The 13,911-nt window shown below is 37.7% G+C and overlaps 1 protein-coding gene across 1 annotated transcript in view; it reads right to left on the bottom strand.

Moving 5' to 3' along the window:
* Positions 1 to 296: 296 nt before the first annotated feature.
* GTF2B (general transcription factor IIB) overlaps positions 297 to 13,911 on the bottom strand; it is a 28,781-nt gene continuing 15,166 nt past the window's right edge. The window contains exons 3-7 of the mRNA XM_070941219.1: positions 6,706 to 6,839; positions 4,414 to 4,560; positions 4,153 to 4,282; positions 2,371 to 2,652; positions 297 to 1,756 (exon numbers count right to left, since the gene is read on the bottom strand). Of these exons, the coding sequence (XP_070797320.1) occupies positions 1,623 to 1,756; positions 2,371 to 2,652; positions 4,153 to 4,282; positions 4,414 to 4,560; positions 6,706 to 6,839 (827 nt within the window). The 3' untranslated portion in view covers positions 297 to 1,622. The remainder of the gene's footprint in view (positions 1,757 to 2,370; positions 2,653 to 4,152; positions 4,283 to 4,413; positions 4,561 to 6,705; positions 6,840 to 13,911) is intronic.

Genomic DNA, 13,911 nt, shown 5'->3' with positions numbered 1-13,911 from the left:
ATAAAATTCATTTACTGGACTTACATATGAAAAGTGTGCTGGTTAGGTTTTGACGCTGATAGAACTGCCCTCAGTGAATTACATTCAAGATGGTTTATTGTAGTGTTGGATTTCTGTGCCCTTACTCTACAGTACAGACTACTGCAGGCAAAGACTGACAGACACAAAATAGGAGAGATCTTGCCAGGACAATACCATCTTTTGGTAACATCCCTTAATAAAATAATGCCAAATCTTACACCCATGAAATTGTATGAATGCAAACCACTTTCATAAACAAAGAAATTACAGAAAGATATGAGCCTCCAGGATTAATTTTATTTTTCATATACATTGTAAAGCTTTGGAGTAAGCAGACTTAAAATTAATTTTTTTAAATTATCATGAGCTCTGTCATGTTATAGCTGCTGAAGCGGCAAATGACATCCCCACTTAAAGGAGTGAACCTGATTTTGCAATTTGGACAAGAGCTTCTAGTCACAAAAGATTCTAATTCACCTAAATGCTGCATAATCATTAAAGTATATATTTTCCTAGTTCCATCTCAATGGCCTGGAGGGACTATGGATCTTCCTCCCCCCACACACTTTTCACACACACACACACACACACACACACATGCTGTTTTCTTTGACCTCAGCTGTGTTTCAGTAGTTAAACTGACTTCAGCTCTGCTAAAGAAAACAGTAACGGCAGCAGGGAGCTGCTGGAATATCAGTTGAACAGAAACATTTGTACATGTAGGATGAAGAACCTTGGATTCAGTTTCCTTCCTGTTCAACAATGGTACTCAATTGTTTTCAATGCCTTAGTAATAGTCTACTTGTTTTTAACTAGACTATCATCATCACTGACCAAAAAATGTTCCTGGCTTTGTGAAGAGAGAAACGGTGATTGTCCCACTTCTATTCAAAACTCAGCAATAGAAAAATCTGCCTGTTATGACAGAGACCATGAACATAATATGGTCAGATCATTTTTTCAAGTAGCCACCTAAGGTAACGAAGAGACATGCTCTTGATTTATGGGACTTTAAATAGAATGAATCAAAGTATAAACTTGACATGGTTAATCTTTTCCTAAGGTGAATAGAAAATTTTCTACAAGTATATTTATTATATGAACTATATTTTCTCTGAATTAAAACTTCCCATTATAATTAACTAATAGTTATCAAGAAACAATGTAAAATCCATGTACAGCATCTAATTTGGAAAACTGAACAACTTTTAAAGATTACATTTTCCACTTGGATATTTATTTAGAACAAAGTTACATACAGTAAAACTTGTAGGTCAGTACTGTTTTTTGGAAAACAGTTTATTCTGATTTGAAATATTTTCCAAAATACATTTTACCAGATCTCTATGAAAGAAATCTAAATACACAGAATAGAAAATTAAATTTGCTGCAATGGTTGTTAAATACTTACATTCACTAATATATACATAAAAATGCCACAAAATTATTTTGTTTACATCTGGAATGTGTGCTCCATTTCATCCGATCAGTTTTTCCATCTCCTTTCATTCACCAGTCCTGCAACTGAAGGCTTGACAGGACTGCTTTTATATGCTTAGTGCTTTTCTAAGTCAAAAATTATTTTGCAGGGCTTTGAAGTTTCACAGCTGGGGCAGTTTGTCCACTGGGGTGTCAAATCTGAAATCTGCTGGGAAAAGGTCTGGAGCACGTGGATAAATCAGCCTATATGACTGTCTTATTGTAACATCAGCTACACCAGCAATGTCTCCAATTTCTGAAATAAAAAGCCAAGGTAAGCAAATTAGCACTAACGTCTCCAAAATGAATTATATAGTTTACAACTTGGGAGTTTAACCGTGATATTTAAATTCAGACACTTTTAAGGCTAGTTTCAACTAGCACAAACCAGATAAGGTGTAGAGGAAGTGAGAAGGCTTTGCTACAAAGCAACAGTTCATAATACCATTTACATTTATTTTCAATTCTTTCTGGACCAGCCTGAAATGTCTGAATTAACCTCTACAATTCACGGGACAGTTTGATTTCTATCCCGAGACACACTGAAACTGCCATTACCTGGGTTTACTCATCAAAGAAAGCAAAAATATGGTTTATTTTAATTTAATACAGCGCACACTCAGTCTTTGTGGCATTTTCAGTAACCATGGTTTAGTCTGCTCTGTAATTAATTTAACAGCCTACTAAATTAGCCCAAAAGAAGAGCAGAAATTCAGGCACTGACTACTGAACATGTATTTCAAACAAAACAGAAGAGCCCTTATGTAAAGCAGAGTTTGTGGCATCCATGCCAATTCTTTCTTTTTGCAAAAAAAAGTCCTACTTCTGGCATGCATAAAACTTACTTTCCTAGATACATAAAGACATTACCTTTCTGTGTTCTCTTTTCAGCCGAGGCTTGTGAAGCCATATAAATAGCAGCAGCTGCAACTGAGATAGGACTCCTTCCAGGAACTAAATCTAATTCCACAGCTTTACGCGCAATGTATGTTGCGGCCATCTGGACTTGCTTAGGGAGACCCAAATTGGAACAAAATCTGGACATGAAATCTCCAGTAGTGATCAAATCCACACTTGTTTCTAAAGCTTTCAAGATGAGTTTGAAACACCGGCCTATTTCTTTTTTGGAAATTCTGGAAACAGCACATATTTCTAAAGGATAAAATAGTATATAGTCACAATGAATTTAGATCAACACTCCCAGTCACCCTCTTCATCAGTTAAAGATTAACAGTTCTTTCAATGTTGGTGGTTACATTTTCATAGCACAGATATAAAATTAATCTATGTAACTAATAAAGTGATATTATTTTGAGATCTTAGCCAGGCTTAATTGCTATATTTACACACACACGCACGCACAGGGCACACATACGTTAGACATCAGCAGTATTTTTAAAAAATTGAAATTTCAGCAAAAGATTATGGAAGTGAAAATATTTGTCTAGTTCAAAACAACAAAGATAATGACAGCCTTTGGAACAGGGGAGAAATGAAAGTCTTAATTTCCTTGCACAGTCTTTCCTCATTGATTTTCATTTTGAAAAGAATAAAAAACCCCAAAATGAAAAATTGATTGTGGATTACAAATTATAGGTCAATATGTGGCTTTGCTTCTTTTTTTGAATCACTACAATTACACCCACATAGGGTTATTAAGATGCAACACTAAGTCAAACTGCATATAATCTTCTGTAACCTTGAACTTTTCAAAGCTTAGAAAAACAAATTACAAAGCAAATGATACAAAAATTTATGAAAATTGTTAGTTGCTTGGAGAGATGGTCTTCCCAATAAGAGTCATGCAAGCTAACAATAGGCTTTGGTAGAACAGAGAAGTACTTTGGCATGTTCTTAGTGATTTTTTTTTTACATTTTAATGTAGTTTATTAATAGTTGGCCACTTTGGTGCAGGTTTTATCTTTGACCAATAGTCAAAACAATAAATAGATTGATCCATTCATTCATTCATTCATTGATTCATTAGCATAGTAAAAACTGAGAATCTGACAGTTCTAGTACTACTCCATAGGCATGAAAGCCAATTGGGTGACTTTGGGCCTGTCTTCCAGTCAAGCCACCTCACAGAGTTGTTCTTATGGGGAAAAATAGGAGGATAGAGCATTAGACAGATGCAGCTAAATTCTTGATTTATGATAATTGGGACCAGAATTTCCATTGCTAAGGAAGGAAATTGTTAAATGAGCGGCACCCAATTTTACAACTTTTTTGTCATGGTTGTTAAGAGGACCATTGCAGTCATTAAGTGAATCATGCAGTCGTTAAGCTAATCCATTCAAAGTTACAACAGCCCTGAAAAAGTGACTTATGTCTGTTTTTCACATTTATGACCCATTGCAGCATCAAATTTCAGATGCTTGACAATTGCCATGTGTTTATGTGTCCCAGGTTATGTGATCACCTTTTGCAACCTTCTGCAGTGATTCACTGTGGTAAGAAAGATTGTAAAAATGGGATCGTAAAACTTAACAACTGTCCTGCTAGAGCCAATTTTGGGCTCAATGGTGGTCATAAGGCGAAGATTATCTTATACAAGGTTCACTATATTTGCATTCAGAAGAAAAAAGATGATATAGGCTGGGGGTCCTATGTTGAAAAGCAGTTGAAGCATGTGTCACTGAATGTCTTTACCTTTAAATGTCCTAGGAACTCCCTCTTGTCTGCAAGCAATGTAGAGACAAGCGGATGCAATGGCATCGTTACTTCTCCCCTTCAGGCTCTTCTGCTCATACACTTGTTTAAATAAATTATTTGTTCGATCCTTCAAAGTAAGCAGACAAAATTCAATTAACCCCAGGCCATTTAATTAGCAATAATATCAGAAAGGACCCTGTTCATTATATTACGCTAAATGACGCCGGAAAAATTTTCAGAGGACAAAGCATGACTTACAACTATATTGCGGGGCAGGTTGATTCTGTCGGCCATGCTAGCAATTTCCTTGAAGGCGTTCATCATTGCACGGTCAAAACTGCTCATGGTGCGACGATTTTGATACTTTGAATTCCCAAATTCGTCAAAACTAGCTGCGCCTGTCCCCTGCAGAAAAAGGATTGAGGAACAGAGCACATTTACATCCTCACAAAATAAAGGTAGTATGCATATCTACTGCAAGGTGAATGGGAAGACAACGCATCATCTAACTTAAACACCTTTTTTTTACTACCACGTAATAATGTGATTATCAGCAAAGCATAAGTGAAACAGAAATTAATATGTTATATCAACATGGACTACAGAACAGACTTAAAATCTGAAAAACACATATTATGTAAAAGTAAAGTCCTTTATAATGTTCATTTTATTCATTTTCAAAAGCTATCCTTCCACAAGCAATTAGCACATCCAATTTAGAAATCAGTTGCCTATCTAGTTTTTATAAAAGGTGAAATATTAACAAGCTCTAAGTAAATACCACACTACACAGAACAAAAGGAACAGCTAAAATGGAATATAATCCCAGGGGCTTCAGGCTGACGTGCAACTAAGTCACATATTAGCACAGTATCTAAAAGCATGGACTGAATAAATCTCTGATATTAGAAAGATAACTTCTATAAAAACCAAATGCTGAACTTTTTTTCTTTCTTTCTTCATTCTCCTATCAAGATGGCTTGATATTGATTTAGAACCAGAGAGAATATCGATGATTTAAGTATATTTAGGAGGTCAATGTCATTATCTATGTACAACTCATATTAAAAGCACATCAAAAATGTAGAAATTTCAGAAGAAAGTCACCTATTTTCTCTGTCTTCCTGCTGGTGTTCTGCAATAGGCAAGTATGAACAATTATTAGCCTTCTCTAGTAAACTCCACAATTGGGAACTATAAGCTTTGCCACCAGCTAGGTCAGCTCATAAGAAAAAACAGTTTTCTTTGGAAAGGAGTACTTTTGGTTTAAATTATCTTATGTATTTCATTGTCTGACTGAAACCAGGAAGATAAGGAACCACACACATACATATGCTTTAATGTGACGTTTCTACATGTTGTTATTTCTATCTTTTCTTGGGGGAAAAAAATAAGCATGGGGAGGAAAAGAGCCACCCTTCTATTGCTCACAAAAATTTTAAATTTCCTAAAACTGGACCATGCACAATCCAGAAAATAAAAAGCAAAGAGTGAAAGTAGAGCTCTGGGTGGAGGAAATATTTGAAAGAACTGCCAGCACAAGAATGTTCCCTCTCCTCCCTGCCTGATTCATACTGGCTGGGTCAACTGAAGTTATAGTCCAACAAACGACAGAGAGCACCAGATGGAGAAACTCAATGGCAGAGGAGAGCTATCTAAGCAGGACCTCTGAGAAAGTGACAGGCAGCCTCTGGAACAGAAGCAGGAGGGATCCCTTCCATTATAACCTTTTTCTCCCCCAGAGTCTTACAGCACAGCTCATGGCTTCAATTTCTAATGTTTTAGAATGAAACAACATTTAGCATTCTCTTTCTTATCAACAAGACCATTCTATTAGCCAAACTATTGTCCACTGCAAAAGAACCCAATAATAGAACTATCTTGTGACATTAAATTGCTAGTGAAATGTCCAATCCTTTCACTGTATCCTCCTTTAAGCTTCCTTGAAAATATTAATTGCCCATCATTCCATTAATGAGCTGACTTTGAGGAAACCCACTTCTTAACCATTTTCCAAAAGAATGGCAATATTCTAATTACAGTTAACCAGTACAACTGTAAATGTTGGCTTTCTTAATAGCCCGGAAGAAGTAATTGAGAGCTCATACTCTACTGATATATCAAGGCTAGCACATGATGTTTTGTTGACTATGTCACTTAGACATGGATTCTGGCAAAAAACCTATGTCTCAGTAAAGATTACTCTATTGGTATACAGGGGTATATAATGTGCATGCTTGTGCAAAACATGCAGCTCCCCAGTAAGTAGGAATACTGTGATAGCAGCTGGGGTAGACCTGTAACAGCCATCAGTTCAAAAGATTTTGGGATAAATGTCAGTAGTATCAATAAAAGAATGTGTCAAACTGGCACTTGAAAATGTATCAAACTTTATAACTCAAGAGTACAGACAAAAAGGACAAAATCAAAACAAAAGTATTTCTAGTCTTAGTACTAAGAAATTTGTATTTAGCAGTATTTTTGTTAATGCAATATAATTTTGAACATTGAAACATTCACACATTGTAAGGTTAAACATTTATATATTACCTTGCCAATCATTGTAGTCAAATCTCCATCACTAAGGAGAGGATTCTGGGTATCTCCAACTCGAGATGGGTCTTTAGTTGCTTTGTCATTGCTGAATGTTCGCCATTCTGACCCTACATCTATTACTCTGTCACCTGAATATGCAAAAAAACCACAACCCTATTATAGTTTATTCCTTTGGGAAAGTTGTTTACAAACATACTTCTTTCTCACTAGCATTTGTATCCCCTGAAAGCAATTAAAACAATAGCAAATTAGAAAATATGTAGGAGGCTTCGGATGAAAAAATTCCTGTGGAAAGGTCTATGTAACAGTAATATTGGGATGCTTCATAAATAGTGACAGGCCTTAAAAGACAATTGTATTTCAAAAATTTTCATAGTGATGGCACTATACCCTTAGAACTATCAAACCAGCTCAAGCATAGGCAGCCAAGGAGCAACATAGGCATTACAACCATACAAAATGAAATATTTTTCTATGAAAAATCAAATCTGTAAGCACTGCTGTGTGTCACAGAATCAAATTTCCCTACTATTTGTGCCTAGTACATCCCTTAGTTCCTGGGCTCAGTTAAGGCAAGAGAAAGAACAGAGACGGTTAGACACATTTAGAACTGAATAGACAGATCATTTTAGTAGCAAATCTCATGTGAGTTACTGTAACTTCATACACATGACATTCATAGCAGAGAATTTTTAAATCAATTCTTGTTTTCAAGCATAATATGAAACATATTCAGCAACATATAATCGGTATTAATATACTTACTTACTTCAGTTATCAAGAGCAAACCAGAAAAATACCATAACAATAAAGTTATAATTCATTTGCCTATTTGAGGTGTGAAAAACCTAGTTTATGGAGGTCTAGCAAATACTAACTGGCATATAAATTTTGTGCTCTGAACTAATATCTGGAAATTGGGGGGGGGGATCTTAAATCAGTACCTTTTTCTACATTATTTTCAAAACATTTTATTTTTTTTATTTTTTCCCATTATTGTTTCTTTCTGTGGCAACCAAAATTCAGCCAAAACTCCTGCTGTTTAAAAATGAAAACCACACCTTCCAATTTATCCCATCAAAATGGAACTTTTTTATTTTAATCTATCAGTAAAAAAGGAATACTCTTTTCTCTTACGCAAGATTTTAACAGGAATTTAAGAAAAAATACATTTGCATCATCAATTTTCCATCTTGTATTAAAACATTGCTACAAAACTTAGTCTCTTTTTTTTCTTCCTGTCAAGTGCATCAAGACATTCTTTGGAACACTTCTTATTCTCACAAATCTTGTATTTATTCTAAATATGTTATCAATTTCTTCCTCTGTATCTTCCTCATTCCAATCCCCTCAAAAATTGCTCAAGCTTTCATAACCTTTTCTCTAATATATTTTACCAGAATCCTGTGGAATTGTTTGATATTTCAATTTTTTTCTCCCTCAATGCTAGTAGTGCCAAATTATCTAGTTCTTTTTCAAGCTCTTTCCTCAATTTTCAACTGGTCCTCGCAGTTATGATCATCACAGCATCGCCATGGTCCTATGATCAAAATTTGGATGCTTAGCAACCAGCATGGTTTTATTACAGCTGCAACATCTCAGGAGCATTTGATTGCTATTTGTAATCTTCCCAGCTGGCTTCCAATAAGCAAAGTCAATAGGGGAAGGCAAATTTGCTTAAAGACCACTTAACTGCAGTGATTCACTAACAACCATGGCTAAAAATTGGGCTTAACTTACTTAACCAGCTTGATTAGCAATAGAAATTCCGGTCCCAATTGGGTTCATAAGTCAAGGACTACTTGTGTAAGTTCTGTCTTACATTCCAGAATTTCCACTATGTGATTAATTTGTTTTACAAATCCAGATACTTGTTTCACATCTCCAGACACTTGTTTTACAGGGCTTTCCATCTTCTTAACTTCTCTGCCTGGCCTTTGATCTTTACAAGTCTGTGATCCATTCTTTTTTCAAAAGCTGTCAATTTCGTATTAACTGATTTAGTCAATTTAGTATCACATGATTCAGCTAACATACTGCCCAATTCCTCAACCATTTTCTTAAGTAAATCTGATATAATTCCTCTCTCTGCTGATATCTCTAGTAATCCTCTCTTCCGCCACCCTCCTGTTTTTGCAGGTGGTTTCCATTATAATATTGTAATCTTAAAGTGAAAATATCTCAGTTGCAAGGGAAAGAATAAAAGACAAGCTTAATCTCATTGTCTTCCTGTGCCCTTGATACTTTTATCTCAAATGCTATTCTGTAATTAGAGTCAACATTACAATCTGGCTTATGTTACCTTTACCTTTTGTTTTGTAAAATCCAACTTTGTCTACACTCTTTAAAAGTAAACCAAAAAAAATTATCTCAAGGATCCAGTTTGTTTATTGTAATTCTAATTTCAAAAAAAATCTTTCAAAATAACTATCCCCTTTATCTATTTTAAATTATCTTACATCTACTCCTTGTTAAGTTTTTTAGCAAAAGTTTTCAAATCTTTAAATTCCTCCTTTATTTTCCCTTTTTTAATCCAGAATGTTGAATCATCAAATGAAATTCTCTTATCCTGCCACTCAGAAAATCTCTCTTCAGGTATAAATTACATCCAAGAGAATTTTAATGATGCTTGTGCAAATTTTGTGTCCAGATAGGCTACACTACAGCTGTGAACTTGATTGAAATCCTTCAACTACCAGTCACTCAACTCACAACCTGACTGCAAAATGGGTGTTGGTCCTACCTGAACGCCATTTCTAGTAGAGCTGGAAGAGAGCATCCAGAGTGGTAGTAGCTCTATGTTCTGCATGTAGACTAAGCACATGATCTTCATTTGCATTCCTAGTCACTCCTCCCTCGCCTGGTGCTTCCCCAGTTTGGCGAAGGTCAAGTGATGCATAGATTTGTGTCCTGTAAAAGAGGAGCCCCCCCAGACTGTGGACCAGACCTTAGTAAGGGTGGGGCTGGGTGCTCTCTTCCAGCTCTACTAGAAATGGCGTTCAAGTAGGACCAACACCCATTCTCCCTAGAGCTGGATCGAGAACATCCAGAGTGGGACATACCAAAGCCGGCCTGTCCCTTTAACGGGTGGGTAGCGACTGGTCCTAAGTCCCCCCCCTCCGGCATTATGGACCTTCTGGAGGACCCTCCTCCCAAAGGCCGCTTACGCCGAAGCAAAGGTCTCCAACTTATAATACTGAATGAATGGTGTGGGGGAGGACCATGTGGCTGCTCGACACACCTCAATGGAGGACTGTGTCGCCCATGCCGCTCTGGTAGCCGCACTCCTGTTGAAGTGGGCCGTTATTCGGCTGGGAGTTGGGAGGGCCCGTACCTCATATGCCTTGGCTATGCAGGCCCTCAGCACCGACCCACCTTTGCAGGAGTGACCTTGTTGCCTAATGTTGATGGTTGGAATGAAACAAATAATGATTCTGTCCATCAGAATTAAGCCGTACGTTTGAAATAAATATGGATGGCCCTTCTGACATCCAAGGCTTGCCATCTGTGTTCAAGGGCATGTCATGGCTCCAGGCAGAAGTTTTCTCAATTTGCCTGCAACAATGTTTGCACAGTCCTGCAGGCATTGCTGACATAGTTTCCTCCTGTGGGCGGATCCCTGCTGCAGTCAAGAGTAAAGGAAGCCCTGGGGCCTGAGGTGGATGACTGTGCAAACATTGTTGTAGGCAAATTGAGATTTGCAAGTGCAAAGGCCTCTGCCCTATCCAAAACCTCTCCTAAGGTGGGAAGGCTCCCTGGCGCTCTCTGGCGACCAGGCCTCATAAGAGGCAGGTTGCAATTGAGCCGGTTCATTTGTGGGATCCAATGGCTCCTGTTCCTGAGGGCGGGAAAATTCCATCCCTCCTCTGGGGTTTTCACTTCACTCCTGGGTTTCTTTATTTAGCCTTCTGGAGCTTAGTCAGCTCTCTTTCCAAGGCCTTTTGACACCTTTCTGCGTCTTGTTTGGCCTATTTGGAGCCCCTCTTGCCACTCGAAGTGGCTGCCTGGCTCCTGTAGTTGCCCCTTTGGCTGCAGCTCTCTGGCTGTAAGCCCCTTGTTCCTGGCCTGGGGAGGAAGTAGGGCACGCCCTCTTGTCCCCTTTCTGGGCTGGTAGAAGGCGTGCGCAATACATTACCCCCATTTAATAAAGGCAAGCCGCTTGCAAAGAGCTGAGATTGCCGCAGCTCTAATTAGTGTGCTCACATGCTCCCGCCGCTTCACAGTGTGCCCAGGCAGTCTGGGCAGGGACTGATTCCCCCTCTACAGAAATGACAGAAATCTGACAGAAATGCTTGGCCCGCCGACTCTGATCAATGCCAGTGAGGCCCTATCGCTTCTGCGCAGTGGCAGGGACTTCGACTTTGAAGCCGGAACGAGACCGCTAGTCAGCAAAACAGCTAGCAGTCTGATCGCTGAAGCGATCTTCCAATTAATTACTATTGCCAATCTCACAATTAGATGATCACAGAGAAAGAAGGCAAAGCCACTCTTCGATCACATCTGTTTGCAATGCAGACTGAGCCGAACTGGGAAGCACCAGGCGAGAGGGGAGTGACCAGGAATGCAAATGAAGATCACGTGCTCAGTCTACATGCAGAACATAGAACTACTACCACTCTGAATGCTCTCAATCCAGCTCTAGGGAGAAACCTCAGTTCCTGCCATCTACTCATGAAAAGCAGCTGTCTGGAGTGGGCTTTCTGGTAAGCATTTATGGTGGACCAGGGACAGCATTGCATTAGAGATCAGTGGCCAGACAGTGAATTCTGCTGGTGCAGCCTTTCTGGTAAAGGAGGGGATCATACATAAATTTCTTTAGCTTAGTATTTCTAACCCTATTTTTGTTGCCTGCTAGTGCTTCATGCTGCTTGTGCCAAAAGTAAATTCAATAACTGATGGCTACATATATATTAACTGACAAGTTTTTGTTGTGTATGAGGTCTATTAGTTTAGAATCTGAAGATCTTTGAGAAGCTTTTGACAAAATGTATCATCCATGCTAATATTCCATTCATTAACTACAGTACTTTGTTTTAAAAACAAATCTCTATTATGACTATATTAGAAATACTGTAATTGTGCTCAAACCGAAAGCATTTAAAATTAACAAACTATAAAATAAGAGTTTATATATTAAAGTGGAGTAATAGTTTCACTGTTCCAAATTTTCCCATTACATATAAAAATATTTCACATTACAAAATATTACAAAATGTGAAAGCTGATGTGTTGCTAATGAAGGGTATTCAGCTGCCGGCTTGTTATCAAGCCTGTGGAAAAGGAAATCTGTAATTAGAAAAAATTCCAGATATAGTCATGAATTCATAAACTATGAATGTGCCAAAATTACTGACATTATTAAGCGGAACTATTTTCCAAATCATGACTCAGAAAAGGCTTCCTCTAAAAAGACAAGACAAGAGGTTTGAAAAAGACTTAGAAATAATTGAATTCTGTGCTTTGTCCTAAGCTATGTGTTGCAGAAGAGGTTAAGCTTACTAAGGCTACATACATAGAAAACAGGCAACAAGAACATCAAGAATTTTACCTGACTTTTCTACCATGAATACAAGGTAGTAATTCCACATAGCATCTTGTCAGCCATACCAATCAGATTAATCTACAGCTTTGAATATTTAAAATCAAATTTGAAAAATGTGTTGTATTGCTAAAATAACACCATGACTGAGATATGCCTACTTTTAGAGTACTAGTCTAATTGTGTTACAACTTGCTCTAGCTGAATCACGTGAACAAAATGACAAAATAGCTTCTACAAAGTTCTATTGTACAGAATTATAATAATTAAGTATGACTTATAGAAACAGATATAGAGAGGATGAACCATAATTGACAAGGCTGATAACAGGGTTTTTTCCCCCCAGAACTACAGTAGATCGGCCATTATTCTTTGCCCTGCATGCTAAATTTAACTTGACCAATCACTGACCAATTTCATTTATAATCTCCAGTTTACAACTGACTTTAAAATAAAATCCTGGGCTAATGTTTGCACATCCCCAAAGTTGGATAACAAAGAGTTCTGTAGAACTCAGACTGCCTGGAATGCATTTGGGTCAATGTAAAAGGGGGAGGAGGAATGACATTACCATAGGTGTATACTATATATGTCACCCAACCAAACAGAGGAAATAGATGAACTTTTTGCTAGTCAGTTAACTAAGGAAGCACACCACAATAGTAATGGGGGATTTTAACTACCCTGACATCAACTGGGAGACAAACTTTGCACCAAGTGGAAGATTAAACAGGTTCCTGACAAACCTAGCAGACAACTTTGTTTCCCAAAAAGTAGAGAAGGGAACAAGGGAATCAGCCATGTCTAGTCTTACAAAAAGAAGGACTAGGGGAGACATGATAGCAGTATTCCGATATCTCAGGGGTTGCCACAAAGAAGAGGGAGTCAAACTATTCTCCAAAGCACCTGAGGGTAGAACAAGAAGCAATGGATGGAAACTAATCAAGGAGAGAAGCTACCTAGAACTAAGGAGAAATTTCCTGACAGAACAATTAATTAGTGGAACAACTTGCCTCCAGAAATTGTAAATGCTCCAACACTGGAAGTTTTTAAGAAGAGATTATATAACCATTTGTCTGAAGTGGTGTAGGGTTTCCTGCCTAAGCAGGGGGTTGGATTAGAAGACCTCCAAAGTCCCTTCCAACTCTGTTGTTGTCTATTCTGTTCTGTCTTTGGTGCGATTGTGATAGTTTCTCATGATGGCATCAACCAACCCCAGAAGTAAATTTATTTTTTATTTGCTAGGATAATTGATATTTTTAAATCCTATATTAATACAAAAAAAATGAGGCTAAAGCATGGTCAGCAAGATGCATTCCTTCCACCATCCTATCACCTTCTTGCAAGCTTAAATTGGGATTCATGCTCCCTTTTTGGCTGCTAGCTTTTATGTAAATATTTAAGCATTGTTCCTTTTAAGGCCTAGCAGTAACTTCACTTTGAGGCAAACTCTCATTACTGTTTATTGCATCTAAAAAAAGCAATATGTACTTGAAATTCTGGCACTATATAAATAGAACATTCAGCATAGCTATTATGTAATATTTTTCCACACACATGGGAATGACCTATATGACTCACTGGAGAGAAGTACCCTCTTGTGAATTAGGCACCATTCCTGCCTTAACAATCAACAGTATTGTGACATCAATAACTATGGC

Source organism: Pituophis catenifer, unplaced genomic scaffold (genome assembly GCF_029215685.1).
Source record: "Pituophis catenifer annectens isolate HBS135680 unplaced genomic scaffold, rPitCat1.0.hap2 SCAF_3, whole genome shotgun sequence".
In the NCBI taxonomy this organism is placed as follows: domain Eukaryota; kingdom Metazoa; phylum Chordata; class Lepidosauria; order Squamata; family Colubridae; genus Pituophis; species Pituophis catenifer.
Note: the sequence above shows the minus strand (reverse complement) of the source record. Positions and strands in the feature narration are given on the sequence as shown.